We start from the raw sequence: 19,805 nt of genomic DNA on the forward strand, positions 1-19,805 counted from the left end.
ATGGTATATAGTCTGGCTGAACGAGCGGTGTACTACTGTTCCCAGCAGACACAGAACAGTACACAGAATGCTATATAGTGTGGCTGAACGAGCGGTGTACCACTGTTCCCAGCAGACACAGAACAGTACACAGAATGCTATATAGTGTGGCTGAACGAGCGGTGTACCACTGTTCCCAGCAGACACAGAACAGTACACAGAATGCTATATAGTGTGGCTGAACGAGCGGTGTACTACTGTTCCCAGCAGACACAGAACAGTACACAGAATGCTATATAGTGTGGCTGAACGAGCGGTGTACTACTGTTCCCAGCAGACACAGAACAGTACACAGAATGCTATATAGTGTGGCTGAACGAGCGGTGTACTACTGTTCCCAGCAGACACAGAACAGTACACAGAATGCTATATAGTGTGGCTGAACGAGCGGTGTACTACTGTTCCCAGCAGACACAGAACAGTACACAGAATGCTATATAGTGTGGCTGAACGAGCGGTGTACTACTGTTCCCAGCAGACACAGAACAGTACACAGAATGCTATATAGTGTGGCTGAACGAGCGGTGTACTACTGTTCCCAGCAGACACAGAACAGTACACAGAATGCTATATAGTGTGGCTGAACGAGCGGTGTACTACTGTTCCCAGCAGCGACACACAATGACTGGGGGGGACCCTGGCTAGCGTGGCTGGAGCGCGAACTACCCTGCCTGCCTACCCAAAGCTAAACCCACAGACAAATGGCGGAGATATGACGTGGTTCGGGTATTTATTTACCCGAACCACGTGACAGTTCGGCCAATCAGAGCGCGTTCGGGTCCGAACCACGTGACCCGTTCGGCCAATCACAGCGCTAGCCGAACGTTCGGGGAACGTTCGGCCATGCGCTCTTAGTTCGGCCATATGGCCGAACGGTTTGGCCGAGCACCGTCAGGTGTTCGGCCGAACTCGAACATCACCCGAACAGGGTGATGTTCTGCAGAACCCGAACAGTGGCGAACACTGTTCGCCCAACACTAGTTTTAACCACTTAAGGACCAGGGGATTTTCCTATGATCGGTGCTGCGTGGGCTCTCCAACCCACAGCACCGATCAGGATTGAGCTAGGGCGAGCAGACTTTCCCCCTTTTTACCCCACTAGGGGGATGTCCTGCTGAGGGGGTCTGATCGCCGCCGGCTAATTCTGCTTAGAGGGGGCGGGGGCTCCTCAAAGCCCCCTCAGCGATTTCCGCCCTCTCAGCCCTTCTCTCCCTCTCCCTCTTGCTATGGGCTGTCAGAGGATTTCTTCCCGCGTGTTTACATTTAGCCTGCGAGCCGCGATCGTAGACACCCTCCGTGAACTGACATGTCCTGTCGGCGTTAGGCGGTCATTAAGTGGTTTTAAAGAGGCAATGTAGTGACCTATAATAGAATATGGTATATTATTCATATTACATTATTTCTGGTTTCAGCATCAGAAAAACTTTCTATATCTATATATTGCTGTATATTGGTATTTAACCACTGCTGCTGCATTGAATCCCCACTCTGCAGAGATGCACCTAGTAGGACTAAAGATGTCACCACCTGTGATAAATTTAAGAATTTACATGGAATGAGGAAAGATTTTACAATGGGCAAACACTGACAAAATAATTTATAAATGAATATTGTAAAAAAATAAGCAAATGTATTAATTGTTATATTCACAACAGTTCCTCTTTAAATGGTGACCATTTCTAGGCAACATTGAGCTTTTTTATATAGCTGCCACTTCCTGATAATTGAACACAATTTTGCCCAGTGAAATATAAGGAAGGAAGGAAAAGCTCTATTTAACATAAAGCATTTTTGAAAGCTGTTAAACTTGGTACATGGGATTATGGCATCACCATATTCCCAGTACTGGTTATTGGCTTGGCAATACCAAGTTTGTAACTTGGACAAATACGTAGTTTAAGAGTTGGTTGAGCATTGGTTTATTAGCTGCAGTGTTAGATTTTGGTGCCACCTCTTCGCTATTATGTAGACAAGAACTGGATTTGCAGCTGTATACCTTAATCTGGGCATGGACATTGGGTTATGAAACAGCTAAAAGGCTGATATAAATTGGGCACAAGTGCATCCAAATAGATCTACTCTCTGATTTAGACATTGACTGTTCTGCTACATGTTGAATTTGGACACCAGACATGCCTTTAATTTAATCAAGCAGCAGATTTACGGCTACATAGATTGGTTTGGAAACTGGCATTCGGCTATCACACCAAGCACCAGCTTGCTATATATGGGCCATGGCTCATAATTATTATTATTTATTGGATTTATATAGCACCAACCTATTACCCAGGACTAAACTTTAACATAAGATTACAGACAATAACAGGGCTAACCGACAACACAATATAGGTAATAAGCAATAAAATACACAACAGTTTCTATACCCTAGGTCCTGCTATATACTGTATATGCTAATTTACATACATTTATCCATGCTCAAAATGGTATTGCATAATTGCAGGGGTGTAAATTTGCCTCCGAAACAAAGGAAGGCCCTGCTAGATTACTTAAAGCACAACCCAGATGTGAGTTTTATCCAAGAATCGCGTTTCATGCCTCAATTCTACCCAAAGTACTTCCATAGGAGCTTTTTTCGAAATTTCCTAGCCTCAGTGGGTAAGAAACACAGAGGAGTAGTCACGCTACTGCACAATTTGTCACCCCTTACCAATATGGTACACATCCCTGACTCAGGAGGGAGATTCTCCATTTTACAAGGCTCTTTGCATGGTAACAATGATTGTTTGTCTAATTAATACCCCCCCCCCAAAAAGCACATTTTCTCTGCTTTTAAATAGTCTCTCCGATACCGTCTTATCAATTAAATTTGATATACTTATTACGGTGGGTGCCTTTAATGTAGCTCTTAACAGTATACTGGACGGATACAATAGTAAATCCTCGGCCTTACAAAAAAAAAAAAAAAAAAAAAAAACTGCCCTAAATACCTTGAAGTATCTCATTGCCCTTTACACATTAACCAACACATGCCGTGAATTCCACGGTAACAAACGAGGGTACACCTGTTACTCTGCAGTATACAATTTGCATTAACAAATTTACTACGTGATGTTTTACGTTGATGTTCCTCTGCAATTTGGTACATGCATGACACCTTCCCTGGGCATGGTCAGACCATGATTTGGTGATTACAAGCTTTAGAACTGGCAAGTCAGATATGGAGAAACACGCTTGGAGACTTAAAGCCTTGTTAACAGACCCAACAGTTAAACCCTCGGTTCTTTACACTGTACATAACTATTTTACTGAAAATGTCACCTCAGGAGTCTTGCCTAGTGTCATTTGGTTAGCCCACAAGGCAGTGGCTAGAGGTGAGTTCATTAGGCAAGGGGCCATACAAAAAAGCAAGGTTCTGTGATAGAACAGAATCTTAAGGCTCATACACACATCAGACTATAGTCTTTGGAAAATGAAAGCTCACAGACCAATCTTACCATCCTTCATGTAGTATGAGAGCCATACTCTACGCAGTCGTTTCTATGGAGCTGAACTCCACATCAGAAAAAAATCTTTGCAAGATGCTGCACACACAGATGCTGTACAGACACAAAAGATCAGTATCTGCAAAAAGATCTGTTCCTGCCCAAAATCCATTCCTGCAAATTGCAATGATAGTCTATGAGATTTGCAGATCATCATACACACATGATTTAACTGACATTCATCTGCAGATCAGAAAATCATCTGCAGATCTGAAAATCCATCCTGGTGGATCTGATCTGCAGATGAATGTCAGTTAAATCATGTGTGTATGATGATCTGCAGAGCTCATAGACTATCATTGCAATTTGCAGGAATGGATTTTTGGCAGGAACAGATCTTTTGCAGATACTGATCTTTTGTGTCTGTACAGCATCTGTGTGTGCAGCATCTTGCAAAGATTTTTTTTCTGATGGGGAGTTCAGCTCCGTAGAAAAGACTGTGTAGGTATGGCTCTCATACTACATGAAGGGTGGTAAGATTGGTCTGTGATCTTTCATTTTCCAAAGACTATGGTCTGATGTGTGTATGTACCTTTAGACACAAGATTCAATCTTTATGTATTGCTAATCAACATTCCCAATCATTATTTCTCAAAAAGCAGTTCAAAGACCTCAGGATGCATTTAGATGTTTTATCTAAGCAAACTGAGAAGTTTTATAAATGGACTAAAGCCCAGCAGTACAGATATATGAATAAACCGAATAAGTGGCTTCAGGGCCACCATCATAAATTTTGGGGCCCCTCACACATCATCAGGTCTGGGCCCCCCTCCCTGGGCCCACCCACTGATTGCTGTTCCTGCCCACTAGCCACCTCACCCCCGTGTCCGTGCCCAAAGTACGCTGCGGCGAAAAAATGTGCATGGCTCCGACACTGAAGAAATTCACAGCGTGATGTGGCAAAAAGTGGGTGTGACCATGGCATGTTGTGGGTAGAGCCAAATACTTGCAAAATACAGGTAGTCTCCGGTTAACCAATGAGATAGGGACTTGTAGGTTCGTTCTCATCCTCTCTCTTTTGTCCCCCTCTTTTCTTCCTGTGCCTCTTTTGTCCGCCCTCTGTCTCGCCTCAGTTTGTGCCTCTTTTGTGTTCCTCTCTGTGACCTCGTGTTCCCATCTCATCTCTTTTCCCCCTGTGCCTCTTATCCCCATGTTACCTCTTGTCCCCTTCTGTCTCAGCTCGCCCCCCTCCCGCCCTAGCCAGGTATAGGTCCCCTCAGTATAAGTAGCCATCTATAGATGGTGTTCCAATATAGGTAGCCTAGTTAGGTATTCAACTATAGTTGGTACCCCGGTATAGGTAGCCTGATATAGTTGCCTCCAGTAAAGGTAGCCTAGTATGGGTGATGCACCAGTATAGGTTAGCCAGGTACAGGTGCCCCCAGTAGGGTAGTAGGTAGCAAGCTATAGGCACCCCAGTATAAGTAGCCAAGTATAGGTGGTGGCCCAGTATAGGTAGCCTGTAGCCACATAAAGGTGGTGCCCCAGTGCCTCATCTGCTCCCCACGTTCAAGCGCTGATGTCACTCTTCCATCAGTGCTAGAACGCTGTGTGCTGGTTAGTGATCCACAGGCCCGCAGCTAGCACATGGGGCCCTTCCAGCATTTGGGGGGGCCCAGGGCCCCCAGAAGCACTGGGCCCCTCACTGCAGTGTCTGATGGCTGCCCTGAGTGACTTGCCAGAAAACTCAGATCAGTTGAGCTTTCTAACAGGATTTCAGTCAAAGATCATGCGGGCACACCAACTACCATCCAGATAAAAGTTATAGCGTCTTTCACAACTATTACAAATCCCTCTATGCGGCACAAACTACCAATATACCCGCTCCAACTATACATAGTTACCTTGAAAAGCATATCACCAAGTCTGTCAATAAAGAGGCTAGAGACACGTTGAATATAGAGTTGAGCCGAAATTTTCGTAATTTCGCATTACTATAATTACGCATGCGAAATTTGCGATTACGATGCGAAATTACGGTAGCGTAATTGCCATTAAAATCGTAATTGAAAATACCGTAAGCGTAATTTTCAACGCGTAATTTCACGTTTCGTTCATGCCGTAATTTCGCATTAAACGGTACCGTAATTTCGCGTTAAACCGTAACGCTCCGTATAATATAAAAAAGCAGCCGACTTTAAGGGATTAATAGCAAAGCCCCCTTAAATGCTAAGCGCCTCAAATTTGGAGAATATATTAAGGAGATCAGGAGGAATAAGAGGAAAAAATTTTTTTTCAAAAAGACCTTATAGTTTTTGAGAAAATCGATGTTAAATTTTCAAAGTAAAAATGTATACATTTAAAAACCCGCCGACTTTAACGGTTAATAGCAAACCTCTTTAACTCCTTGTCCCCCATGCAGGCTGGGATAGCCAGAATGCAGAGCACCAGCCCGCATGGTCCATGGATTGGGGGGTCTCGGAAGGGGAGGGGCAGCCAAGCTTTCCCCTCCCCTTCCGAGCCCTTGTCCAATCCAAGGACAAGGGGCTCTTCTCCACCTCCGATGGGCGGTGGAGGTGGAGGCCGCGATTTTCTGGGGGGGGGGGGGGGGTTCATGGTGGAATCTGGGAGTCCCCTTTAAAAAGGGGTCCCCCAGATGCCCACCCCTCCCAGGAGAAATGAGTATAGAGGTACTTGTACCCCTTACCCATTTCCTTTAAGAGTTAAAAGTAAATAAACACACAAACACTTAGAAAAAGTATTTTAATTGAACAAAAAACATAACCACGAAAAAAGTCCTTTAATATTCTTAATTAACCATTAATACTTACCTGTCCCTTTAAATAAATGATCCCTCGCAATAGCCTCGGAAATGTTTTATCAGTTACAATGTAATAAAGTTATTACAATGTAACAACTTTGTTACATTGTAACTACGCCGCACCCGACGTCACTCGCCGCTCAGCCGCCGCACGGACCTGACAGAGCTCTGAGCTATATAGCTCAGAGCTCTCTAAGCATCTTTGTATTTGGGCTCCAAGGAGCCCCATTGGTCCTTAGCAGACCAATGGGGTTCCTTCTGATTTGAAGGAACCCCATTGGTCTGCTAAGGACCAATGGGGCTCCTTGGAACCCAAATACAAAGATGCTTAGAGAGCTCTGAGCTATATAGCTCAGAGCTCTGTCGGGTCCGGACTCCGTGCAGGACGCTAAGTCCCCGCCGGCTCCCGCTGCCCTCCCCGCCTCTCCCACATGTCACCCACATGTCACCCACATGTGGGTGACATGTGGGTGACAGATGTGGGCGGGGTGGACAGCGGGAGCTGCGGGGACTTAGCGTCCTGCACGGACGCGTAATTGCTGCGGCGGCTGAGCAGCGAGTGACGTCGGGTGCGGCGTAGTTACAATGTAACAAAGTTGTTACATTTTAATAACTTTGTTACATTGTAACTTATGGAACATTTCCGAGGATATTGCGTGGGATCATTTATTTAAAGGGACAGGTAAGTATTATTGGTTAATTAAGAATATTAAAGGACTTTTTTCGTGGTGATGTTTTTTGTTCAATTAAAATACTTTTTCTAAGTGTTTGTGTGTTTATTTACTTTTAACTCTTCCAGGAGAAATGAGTATAGAGGTACTTGTACCCCTTAGCCATTTCCTTTGAGGGGGGGTGGGCATCTGGGGGACCCCTTTTTAAAGGGGACTCCCAGATTCCACCATGAACCCCCCCCCCCAGGAAATCGCGGCCTCCACCTCCACCGCCCATCGGAGGTGGAGAAGAGCCCCTTGTCCTTGGATTGGACAAGGGCTCGGAGGGGGAGGGGAAAGCTTGGCTGCCCCTCCCCTTCCGAGACCCCCCAATCCATGGACCATGCGGGCTGGTATAGTCAGGGTGCGGAGCCCCACGCGGCCGGTGCTCCGCATTCTGGCTATCCCAGCCTGCATGGGGGACAAGGGGTTAAAGAGGTCTGGGAGGGGGGACCCCACATCCTTTTTTTTTATATTTCCCACACTCAGAACGAAGTAAGTAAAACTCTTCCCACTTGGGGGAATCTATGAAAATAATACACTATTGTTACCTGTGCAAAAAAAACTGACATTTTCCGCATTTAAAAGACATTTTTGCCCTTGAAACTTAAAAATCGATTTTCTCAATAACTATAAGGTCTTTTTGAAAAAAAAAATTTTCCTCTTATTCCCACGGATCCCCTTAATATACCCTAGGAATTTGGTGTTCCTAAACTTTAAGCAGGCTTTGCTATTTACCGTTAAAGTCGGCGGGTTTTTAAATGTATACATTTTTACTTTGAAACTTTAACATCGATTTTCTCAAAAAGTATAATGTCTTTTTGAAAAAACATTTTTCCTCTTATTCCTCCTGATCTCCTTAAAATATTCTCCAAATTTGAGGCTCTTAGCATTTAAGGGGGCTTTGTTATTAACCCTTAAAGTCGGCGGCTACCTAACATTGATCCATGCGTCAACTTTTCCGCTTGGGAGCATGGCCATACGCATTAATTTCGTAATACCCACTGTAACGCGAAAATTACGCTTACGCGAAATTTCGCGAAATCCTTCTTCATTACGATTATGTACTTACGGCCATAATCGAAATTACACTAATTACGCGAAATTTCGCGAAATCGTAATTACGTCATTACGCTCATCTCTAGTTGAATACTACTATTAAAATGGAGGAGGTTCTGGTCAGCATTAGCAAAACTAAAGATGGGTAAGGCCCCAGGGCCCGATGGTTACACTGCAGTTTATTTTAAAAAAATGACCTGACATATTACCACCACACTGATGCAAATGTTTTCAATCTATATTAGATGGCCATGTTCCCGCCCTAGAATTTTGCCAAGCAGCTATTACAATACTACCAAAACTTAGAGACCCACTATTACCACAAAACTATCGGCTCATAACTCTGTTGAACACCGATTATAAAATCTTCACCTCCATTTTGGCATCAACATAACAGAGTATTATTTCACATCTTACACAAAGATCAAGTAGGATTTGTCCTGCATAGACAGCCAGCCAAAAACATCAACAGAAAATGTTGAACATGCAAAAGTATGTACACTAACAAACTCCCCATGTTTTTAGTCTCACTGGACATGGAGAAATCCTTTGACAATTTCGGCTATTTAACGCCCTACCTTGTTAGGGATGATCACAGATATGCAAATTGTTCAGAGTTGATGCAAATGTATGCAAATTTGTATGCAAATATATGCAGCTTGAAAATGGAACAAAAAAATGGAACAATTTAAACCTGGGTTTAAATTGATTGGTCCGTTTTCAAACTTCATACATTTGCATAAAAATGTGCACAATTTCAGAACAATTTGCATCTCATTGATCATCCCTACTCATTATGGCATGTCTGGTAAATTTCTCACGGCCCTTACATGTCTATATACAACTCCATCTGCTTGTTTAAAGCTATCTGCCACTAGCAGAACCCCATTTCAGGTCAACAGAGGCACCCGTCAAGGCTGCACTCTTTCTCCAGGCCTGTTTGCCTTACTAATTGAACCCCTCACTAATTGTATCAATCTGACAAGGATATATTGGGAATACAAATTGAATCCTTAACCTACAAATGTTCTTTGTTTGCTGACGACGTCATCCTCACTCTTCTGCCTCTAACACTTTTAGTCCTAGACTAAAACTAGTCCTTGGTAAGTGTACTTGTAGAAAGTATAGACAGGAACAAATAACATCCATCAGGCCCTAGGCAATGTAACTGTGGATGTAAGAGTGATGTGCAGGTACTCTACAGGAGAATGAGGGGATTCTTCCCCTATTACACATTCTTCATGCATAATCTGAACCAGGATCAGGTCCTTGGCAATAGAACTGTGGGTACATGTAAGAGTGGTGTGCAGGTACTCTGCAGGAGAATGAGGCTATTCTTCCTCTATTTCACATTCTTCATGTGCAATCTGAACCAGACAACACCTCTGTGTTCAATGTGCACAACATTCTCAGTGGATTCCCTGCAGCTCTGTGGAGAGTGCATGTGTAGAGTACTACTGTGTAATAAAGTAAGCATGAGAAAGATGAAATTAAAGTGTAATGCATTCACAGGGCTTCTTCCAGCCCCCTTCAGGCTAATCAGTCTCGCGCTTTCCTCCTCCGCCACCTGGATCTTCTGCTATGGGTCCAGGTACTTGAGCCAGTCGGGCGTATGCACACACTCCACCACTGGGAGCGTACTACACCTGCGCAGCACTAGTGCATAGGTGCTGAATGCTCCTGGCTGTGGGAGCGACACGCGGCCGGACTGCGCTGACTGGCTGAATTACCGGGACTCATAGCAGAAGATCCAGGAGGCGGTGGAGGACAGCGAGGGACTGATTAGCCTGAAGGGGGCTGGAGGAAGCCCCATGTATGTATAAAATTTTTCTTTTCATCCGTCTCGGGTACCCTTTAATTCGTAATCACCAAACCAAGTTTTAAATACCTATCAAATTATTTGGTTTCATGAGCAAAGGTAGTGCATACATTTGCATAAAACAACATCAACGCAGAATTATTTCCATCTCATTGATCATCTCTATTAGTGACACAGCTTACAGCATAGATGTTATTTAGATGTGTATATATATATATATATACATATATATATATACACTCACTTTATTGAAGCAGCACAAGTAACTATTATATGTGCCCAGTATATGTAGCCAGGGGTATTTGTGCCCAGTATATGTAGCCAGGGGATATATGTGCCCAGTTTATGTAGCCGGGGGTATATGTGCCCACTATATGTAGCCAGGGAGTATATGTGCCCAGTTTATGTAGCCAGGTGGTATATGTGCCCAGTATATGTAGCCAGGGGGTGTATGTGCCCAGTATATGTAGCCAGGGGTATTTGTGCCCAGTATATGTAGCCAGGGGTATTTGTGCCCAGTATATGTAGCCAGGGGTATTTGTGCCCAGTATATGTAGCCAGGGGTATTTGTGCCCAGTATATGTAGCCAGGGGTATTTGTGCCCAGTATATGTAGCCAGGGGTATTTGTGCCCAGTATATGTAGCCAGGGGTATTTGTGCCCAGTACATGTAGCCAGGGGAAATATGTGCCCAGTATATGTAGCCAGGGGATATATGTGCCCAGTATATGTAGCCAGGGGATATATGTGCCCAGTATATGTAGCCAGGGGGTATGTGTGCCCAGTGTATGTAGCCAGGTGTATATGTCCCCAGAATAGGTAGCCAGGTGCCCCCCCCCCCCCCCAGCAGGAGGGGAGCAGCGCAGAGAAGAGGGAGAGCTGTGGGCACAGTGGGGAAGGGGGACCATCTCCCCCCTACTTCCCTCACCTTAGGGCTCTCCCTCCCTCGCTCTCCCCCCTCCGGAATTAAGTGCGCTGAGTGGCTGGCAGGCAGCGGGAGGAACTTATCATTTTCCGCTACTCTGGTCCAGACCAGAGCAGCGGCTGCGGCACCAGAACATCCGGCGCTTGGAGCGAGATGGAGGTAAGTTCCGCCCACTGCTAATTGCCACACAAGTTCTGGACTGGGGAAAGCGAGGGAGGAAGAGCCCTAGGGTGAGGGAAGGGGGGGGGGACGTCCGCCCTTCCCCGCTGATCCCACAGCTTTCCCTCTTCTCTGTGCTGCTCCCCAGTGCTCACAGTGCTCTGATAGGCCACCCTTACGGACGCTGCTGAATTCCTTACGGAATTCACGGGCAGCAAAATTTGTAACAAAATTTACGGGCTGCCTGTAAATTTACGGGCGGTGGGCAACACTGTCCACCTCTCTTCAGTGGATTCAAATAAATTCTCTAGATAACACTTTTTCCTTGCTAATGCTCTTATGGACCTAGGTATCAAGGTATACGCTTCAACTTTTGTTATTTTCAGTTTGTGTTCTATTACTTACAATATGTTATATAGTGCTATACACAGCTTGTCTGTTATTGCGATAACACTTGGAATTGTCCCTGCGAGGACAATAACCTGTGGTTATGTTATGCATATTATTGTGTATTTTACATAAATAAAAACCACAATACAGGTAATAATACAATGCCAGATCATACAGGAGTGGTAGTCCCAATAACACAAGTGCACATTATTCTGGGTAGAGTGCACAATCAAGTATAATACAGAAGGAGAAAGGGCCCTGCCAAAGGCTTAGGCCTCGTTTACACTTAATCAGTTGCTCTCAGTTGTAGCTGAAAGAAAGACTAACTGATTTTCAAAGTAAGTCCCATGTTTCCCAATGGCACCTTTTACACTTAAAGAGAACCCGAGGTGGGATTTACTTATGCTAGTGGGGCACAGAGGCTGGTTGTGCACACTAACACCAGCGCCTGTTGCCCCATGGTGTGCCACCAAGACCCCCCTGTGCACCGCTATACCCCCCGCAGTGCTGGCGACACGCAGCGTGTCGCCAGCACAATGTTTACCTCTCGCCTGTCTGTTACGGAGGAGGCGGGGGAGCGGCGCTGACAGGCGAGAGGTAAACATTGTGCTGGCGACACGATGCGTGTCGCCAGCACTGCGGGGGGTATAGCAGCGCGCAGGGAGGTCTTGGAGGCACACCATGGGGCAACAGAGGCTGGTGTTAGTGTGCACAACCAGCCTCTGTGCCCCACTAGCATAAGTAAATCCCACCTTGGGTTCTCTTTAACGCGTGTTCACTGAAATCTTTTTCACAATGCACTGCTATGCAGAAGAAAAAAAAACGCGTATCAACTAATTAAGTGTAAATGGGGCCTTACAATCTATATGGAGGGGGTGGTGGCACAAAAGGAGGAGGGAAGCATTGAGAGGTTCATGGCAGAGAGAATTAGGGCAGCGTTGAGGTGGGGTAGGCCTCCTTAAAGAGGTGAGTTTTGAGGGCTTGTTTAAAAGGTTTTGAAGGAGGGGGCAAGCCTGATGGGCAGTGAGAAAGAGTTCCATAGGATGGGGCAGCTCTAGTGAAACCCTGTAGTTGTGCATGAAAGCGCAAAATATTTGGGGTGGTTAGGAGTAGGTTGTTGGAGGAGTAAAGTGGGTGGCCAGGTGTATATCTGCTGACCAGGTCAGTGATGTAGATTTGTAGGCCAAACTGTAACGATCGGTGTCAGCACGCAGAGAGAATCTGATTATTGGTAATCTGCAGTATCACTAAGAATACAGATATATACCTGATTATTGATGATCTGCAGAATCACCGATAATACAACCTCTGGACACCTGGATAATGTGAGTGTTTGGTGTAACGGTAGTACTTTGAGTATAGCACAGGAAATTAGAGACAGTATGGGCAATACTGCTCTAAAGATAAGGAAACCTTCCAGTAGCCTGAGACTCCCCAAGGGGCGGAGTCAGGCTGGAAGAAGGAAGGTCCAGAGAGTGAGTGACAAAGACAAATGTCACTGAGTGATCTGGAAACTCTCTCTTAATAGTAGAGAGAGCTCTCGAGGTCGGGCAAGCCAGGTCGGCAACACACGTTCAGATAAGGTACATAGACAGAAGGCTGATTCGGTATCCAAGGCAAGCAGGGTTTGGCAACATAGTATCAGATGTGCGAGGTACCGAATCAGAGATCAGAGGAGTAGTCAGGAAAGCAATAAGTCATAACAGATATCAAACAATGCCTAGTCTGGGTGTGTGGGGTCCTTGGTCTCTACACCCTGGAACTAGTCTGATGTATAACAAACTGGTAACACAAGTTCCCTAGTCTGGGTGTGAGGTCCGTGGCCTCTACACCCTGGAACTAGTCTGATGTATAACAGATTGATAACACATAAAAACAAGGAACGCCAAGAGCCCCAATAGTGTAATACGTACTGGTAAATGGTTACTAGATAGAGTAAATATTAATACTCACAAACCAGGGTTACCATTAGGCAACCACTGTAAAGGCAGGTGGGGAGATTTTCCTGACCCCACTCAGGAATAAGAAGTCGCTCTCTGTAGATGAGAAAAAGGGGGTTCAACCCTCCACCCAGGGTGGACTCAATATTATGCAGGAGAACACCTCTGTGAGGTGCCTGGCTCTTCTACTGACCACATATGCTATTGCTCCGTTGTTATTGCCTGATGAAGCGGGATCAAACCTGCGAAACGCGTTGCATATTTGGAGTTCATAAATAAAATATATTGACTGTGTTTACTACAGTCGTTGTGTGTCTACTTGGAGGAGGTAAGTCCACCACTACCTCCTCTATTTACCAAGAATTTGGTTTTTAAGCTCATTTAGCTTCCTTTTATCCTTTTGGCGCCTCTGTTCTCCTGCATAAGATTGATAAGACAGGTTCCCTAGTCTGGGTGTGAGGTCCGTGGTCTCTACACCCTGGAACTGGTCTAAGCATAAACAGAATACAATACAAGTAATCTGGCTCAGTGTGAATTCCCAGGTCCACCTGGTTCAAACACACTGCAGGATCTGACTAAGGTCTGAGTGCTTCCACGTAGTGTTCGCAACGGCAGACAACTTGTGACTGGCCAGCAGCAACTATATATAGTGTAGCGCTCTCTGGCGCCACCTCTAAGTGATGGACCAATAGAAACTTGCTCTGGCGTCAGCTGACCAGCCTGGTCAGCTGGTCCCCTCTTGGCCGTCATAAAAGTTCTGCCTCTCAGCGTGCGCGTATTCCTAAACCTGTGTGAACTAACAGACTCAGCCACACCAGAGGCAGGCTGCTGCATGCAAAACGCCGTGCTGCACGCGGAACCAGCCGCCTCGCTGTCAGTACATGTGGCGGCTTTTCCGCGTTCTGCCATGTTACCAGACGCACGCCTCCGCGTGCAAACCGCCTCGTTGGATGCGGAATCAGCCGCCTTGCTGTCAGAACGCGCGGCGGCTTTTCCGCGAACATAGGATCTTAACCACCTAACGCTGATAGGCATCGGCAGGTCGAAGTGGTGTTTCCATGGAAACAGCCGCTCTTTCGAGCGGCCTTTCCATGTCAGTTCACGTTGGTTGTCTCCGTGAACAGCCTGCGAGCCTAAACACGTGTGAAGAAATCCCGTGTTTACATTCATACGGCGTTGCTGCGCAGCAGCGCCATAAAGGAGATCGGCGATCCCCGGCCTCTGATTGGCCGGGGATCGCCGCCGTCTGATAAGCTAAAGCCTATTAGAGGAGGTGCAGGACGGATCGCTGTCCTGTGCCGCCCACACTGAGAGGGGAAGTCTGATCGCCCTGCCTCAAACGTGATCTGTGCTGTGGGCTGGAGAGCCCACGCAGCACAGATCTGCCAAAAATCCCCTGGTCCTTAAGTGGTAGGTCATTCTAAAGCGAATTTGAAGCCAGTGAAGGGGTTTGCATATGGGAGTAGTAGAGACAGAACAGTGTGATTAGTAGATTAGTCTAGCTGCTGCGTTCATGATGGATTGTAGGGTGGGCAATGCAGTTCTGAGGGAGGCCTGACAGGAGTGTGTTGCAGTAGTTCAGTTGGGAGATAATGATTGCATGGACAAGGAGTTTGGCAGTGCCTGGCGTCAGGAAGAGACAGATCTTCGTGATGTTGTGTAAATAGAAATTGCAGGCCCTAGCAAAGGTTTGGATGGGGATGGTAATGGAGAAGGCTGAGTCCAAGGTGACACCCAGGAAGCAGATGGGCGGATTATTGTACCATTGACACTGACATAGATGTCCGTGGGGGGCGAGACTGCATGGGCTTCATTGATAAATGAGACTGCATGTGGCTTCATTGATGAAGGCAGAACCAATATCAAAGTCAGGTGTTTTGGGAGGCTTAAAGGATGGGGTAATCACTACCATCACCCCACTGTAGGTGTGCTATTGTAAACTTCTTCCCTACTCAACTTACCCTCTAGGTATTCTTGCTTGTGTTTGCACTCGGTAAAATAAATAAATAAATAAATAAATAAATAAATGCATTTGCCTGTGCTGGAAATGAGCTGAAAATTGGATCAATTCACCCAGAAACCTGATAAATGACCCAACGATGCAGAGACTGGGTGAAATTTGACAAATTTCCTGGTAAATAGGCAACAGTTCAGTAAAATATTTTCTGCAAGTTGGTAATACCGACAGTAGAATATTGGTATTCTACTATCCCTGATAGTAGAATATCGGTAACTATACCGATATTCTACTAACCCTTCATAGTCTAATTCACACACTAATGCTCCCCTATCTAACCACCCCCACTTACTCCTAACACTAACCTCCACCCACAATTTATGCTAAAACGAAACACCCCCTACCTACTTCTAACCCTAACCTGGTAATTTACCAGCTAAGCCAGGCTGGTAATTAAAAAGCCAAAGGTTCGCTTACTATTTAGCATGGTGCACTACTGCTCCAAGCCAGCGGCTATAAAGCCACTCGAAATCACACAACCACAATCCTTGTAGAGTTCTACTACATCATATCAATATTGGTTCAAAGCGCTCTGGTTCCTATAAAAGTCCATATGGAGTGCGCTCTCACTAAGTATAGCAAATACTTCACACAAAATATATATTCACAGTTCAGCGCACATAATCCATTCTATAGTCCATTCTAATGCGAATCAATTCAAGTAGATAAAGCTCTTTAGTGCAGTTTCTTCTCAGTGTTCCACCACCAAAACACCCAACAGGAAACGCACTCACCAAATGCAGTGTGACCACTGTAAGACTAGTCAGATAGCGCTCTATTCCAGGGAACCTCAGCACCTCAGGTCCTGGTCTTTATATCACTGTGCACAGTCCACTTGTTACTTGTCTATGTACCTCAAATTAAAAACCTCCCATAGCGTAAATCAGTTTAAAAACACTTAAGCTTTATTAAAAATGCTCACTCACACATTTCCAGATGTCAAAATGGCACAGAGTTTTTATCTATGGGCTCTCTCCCGTTAGCCAGGCTGGGCTGAGTCGCGCTCTGTTACTATAGTAACAGAGCACGGCTCAGCCCAGCCTGGCTAACGGGGGAGAGCCAGTGGATAAAAACTCTGTGCCATTTCTACTACATCGTAGCCTACCTCTACCACCACTATTTCAGTCGGGTGCCAGGGATACTGCTTGCACCTGCCAATTGTAGATGCTATTTTATGTAGTGGCTATTTGCAGCTGTCATTTTTTTAAAAAGTGGCTATTTGTAACCGATATTTTTTGAGGGCAGGCAAATTTCCTGCAGTAGCTGCTAATTGTGGCTTTTAACTTAGGCATCCCCCAAACTTCCGGGGCGCCTCTGGCACCCAAATGTGGTGCTTCTTCCCAAATACACTAAGGAGGCTAACTGCAACCCTACACATGCCACTTTGTGAAGAAACTTAACTTCCTTATCCACTTAAATACACAGTTAATGGACCTTCTCACATGCTGCCCCAACTCGGTTCCTTTCACTCTCACAGTCAGTCATGAAGCGACATTCTAGGTCTTCTTCGGAAAATGTCTGAAAACTTAATTTGAAGAACATATATTTTATTGTGTTAATAGGATTGTGAAGTGTGGCACTTGACAAATGACTTGTGTCCCAAACATGTTTTTTTTTTTGTCTGTTCAGCCATTTGCAAACATTGCAGTAAAGGGGAAGAGTAAAAACATCATTCCCCAAGCTGAAGAGATGACATTTTTGAAGAAAGTACTCAGAGTTCCATAAAAAAAAGTAGAAACATTTTAATAGCATTTCCAATGGATTACCATGCTGAGGGGATGATTTCAGTAAATTGTGGGGGCTAAACACTACTGTGCAGTTGCAAAGGTGATTGGTTTCCTTGTAGAGATGCACTGGTAGACATTCTGCACTGGAACTCAAAGCAATTAAGGTGCACCTTTGTTTTATACATTTTAACAATTCTTCTTACGAATATATAGAACAATGGGCAGTTTCAACACAAAGCTAAAACTAACCAGTCTAATAATAAATATTATGCAACCCTGATTTACAAACTGTATATACCTGCCATCGTAATTTAAATATCTATTAACTGGCCTAATCCTCCCATTAAGGTATGCAAAAAACATTTACCGGTATAAAGGTTTCAGCTATGCCTTCCTTGAACTTGCCAGCAGAATTTGACAGAACAAATAATTAAACAAACTCTTCTAACTTGTATGTCTGTTAACCAACACTTTCAATTTATAAATAAAGTAACTTAGGACAATGAAACTGGAGACTTAATATAGATCAGTGGTAAGATTGGAGGAGAAATAAACTTAAATATTTCTCTGACCAAACAGAATGAGTAACGACAGCTGGAATCCACCCCAACTATTATATACGCAGTGTACGCAGTGAAAAAAATGCTGATCCTCCTTTAAAATACTATGAACATAGCTAGACTGCTTTCCAGTGGAACTAATCATCAACCTGACCTTTTCTTCTGTTTCAGGCAAATTCATTCTCATGTCAGAATGCTATCCTATCTCCAGAAAAAGCTGCACATTCACCTGAGGGACCACTATCGGCGTAGGGCACGACTGGTATCTAAAGATGGAAGATGTAATATTGATTTTGGCAATGTGGAACAGCAATCAAGATTAGCTCACTTGGCTGACATATGGACCACGGTATTGGACTTAAGGTGGAGATACAAGATGACAGTTTTTGTTACAGCCTTCCTGGGGAGCTGGTTTTTCTTTGGCTTGTTGTGGTATGCTGTTGCCTACTTGCACAAAGACCTTCCAGAATTTATACCAGATGCCAACTACACCCCTTGTGTTGAGAATCTTAATGGCATGACTGCTGCTTTTCTTTTCTCACTGGAGACCCAGGTGACAATTGGTTATGGGTTCAGGTTTGTGACAGAGCAGTGTGGCACAGCAATATTCCTTCTAATTGTCCAGTCAATTCTAGGGGTAATAATTAACTCATTCATGTGTGGTGCCATCTTAGCCAAGATCTCCAGACCGAAAAAAAGGGGCAAAACCATAACTTTCAGCAAAAATGCTGTCATCAGTAAGCGTGGAGGGAAACTGTGTCTTTTGATCAGAGTTGCTAACCTAAGGAAAAGCTTGCTGATAGGAAGCCACATATATGGTAAATTGCTGAAAACCACTGTTACTCCAGAGGGGGAGACCATTATCCTGGATCAAGTTAATATTGACTTTGTGGTGGATGCTGGAAATGAGAACCTTTTTTTTGTTTCTCCACTGACAATCTACCATGTCATAGATAAAAACAGCCCTTTTTTTGAGATGTCAGCCGAGACCATTTTACAGCATGACTTTGAGCTGGTGGTTTTCCTAGATGGCACAATTGAGGCAACAAGTGCTACTTGCCAGGTGCGCACATCTTACATCCCTGAAGAGGTGCTTTGGGGGTATCGCTTTGCTCCAATAGTATCCAAAACCAAGGAGGGTAAATACCGTGTGGACTTCAGTAACTTTGGCAAGCCTGTGGAAGTGGCAACACCGCACTGTGCTTTTTGTTTGTACAATGAAAAAGACGCCAGAGGCAAACTTAAGCAGGGTTATGACAATATGGCCTTTGTTGTTACTGAGATACCAGAAACAACTGAAATGGATGACACAAAAATGTAAAAATATATATTTCTAATTACTTATAAGGAAAATGACCAATGATCATTCCAAGTCCCAGAGGACTATAATTATTTCCATTCTCTGTGAGAAGGTATATACGCAAGACTTTAAGGCATTATCAAATACCTGTTAATCAGAGATGATCAATGGATTGCATGTTCTTCCATCTTGGTGCACATTTTGTTGCCGTGTAGCTTGCAGTAGTTGTTAAGAAACGTTCCAATTTTAACCTGCATAAAAATGTAACCAACCCCCATAATCTGTATCTTGATGATCATTTTTCATGTTGATTGTCAACTTGGTATATAGAGAAGGTGGACAGAGCCTAAGTTACATTAGAGTACTGTAAGCTAACATAAATTGATTTTGTGACATGTTACAAATAATAGCATTGGTAGAGACAAAATAAAATAAAAAAAATGTTACTACTTGTGAATGTAGTAGATTTATAACTGTTAATTAAAATATGTACCCTCAACTCAAAAAGTTGCATTGCTGTAAGAGAACCTGGTAGGACAATGTACATTCATACAGTTCTTACATTTTCCCTCTCAACTATCCTTTAGAGGAAATCACAACCTAGTTATTTTCGTAAGTCTACTTTCCATAACAGTCTAATGCCAATTTTAGGGAGGTAAAAATACAACATACAAATTCCATGCAGATAGTGTTATAGCCAAAATTGAAAAATGAGGCCCCTGCAACTCAGCAATTCACATCACCACTGAGGGCAGAGAGATAATGCGGAAGTGCTTTTCAATCCATTTTCGATTCTTAAAAACACACTGCCATTGATTGTGGAGCAATTTTAATACAAGTCAATGGGAGCATGTTTTTAAAGACTAAAACGAATCGAAAAGCGCTCTGCAATGTGTC

General features: G+C 44.3%; 1 protein-coding gene across 1 annotated transcript in view; it reads left to right on the top strand.

The window, feature by feature from the left end:
- The window catches only part of LOC137522642 (ATP-sensitive inward rectifier potassium channel 1-like), a 132,137-nt gene extending 113,208 nt beyond the window's left edge, over positions 1 to 18,929 (top strand). The window contains exon 2 of the mRNA XM_068242721.1: positions 17,780 to 18,929. Coding sequence (XP_068098822.1) covers positions 17,802 to 18,929 — 1,128 coding nt within the window. The 5' untranslated portion in view covers positions 17,780 to 17,801. The remainder of the gene's footprint in view (positions 1 to 17,779) is intronic.
- The last annotated feature ends 876 nt before the right edge of the window (positions 18,930 to 19,805 follow it).

The sequence above is a fragment of the Hyperolius riggenbachi genome, chromosome 6 (genome assembly GCF_040937935.1).
Source record: "Hyperolius riggenbachi isolate aHypRig1 chromosome 6, aHypRig1.pri, whole genome shotgun sequence".
In the NCBI taxonomy this organism is placed as follows: Eukaryota; Metazoa; Chordata; class Amphibia; order Anura; family Hyperoliidae; genus Hyperolius; species Hyperolius riggenbachi.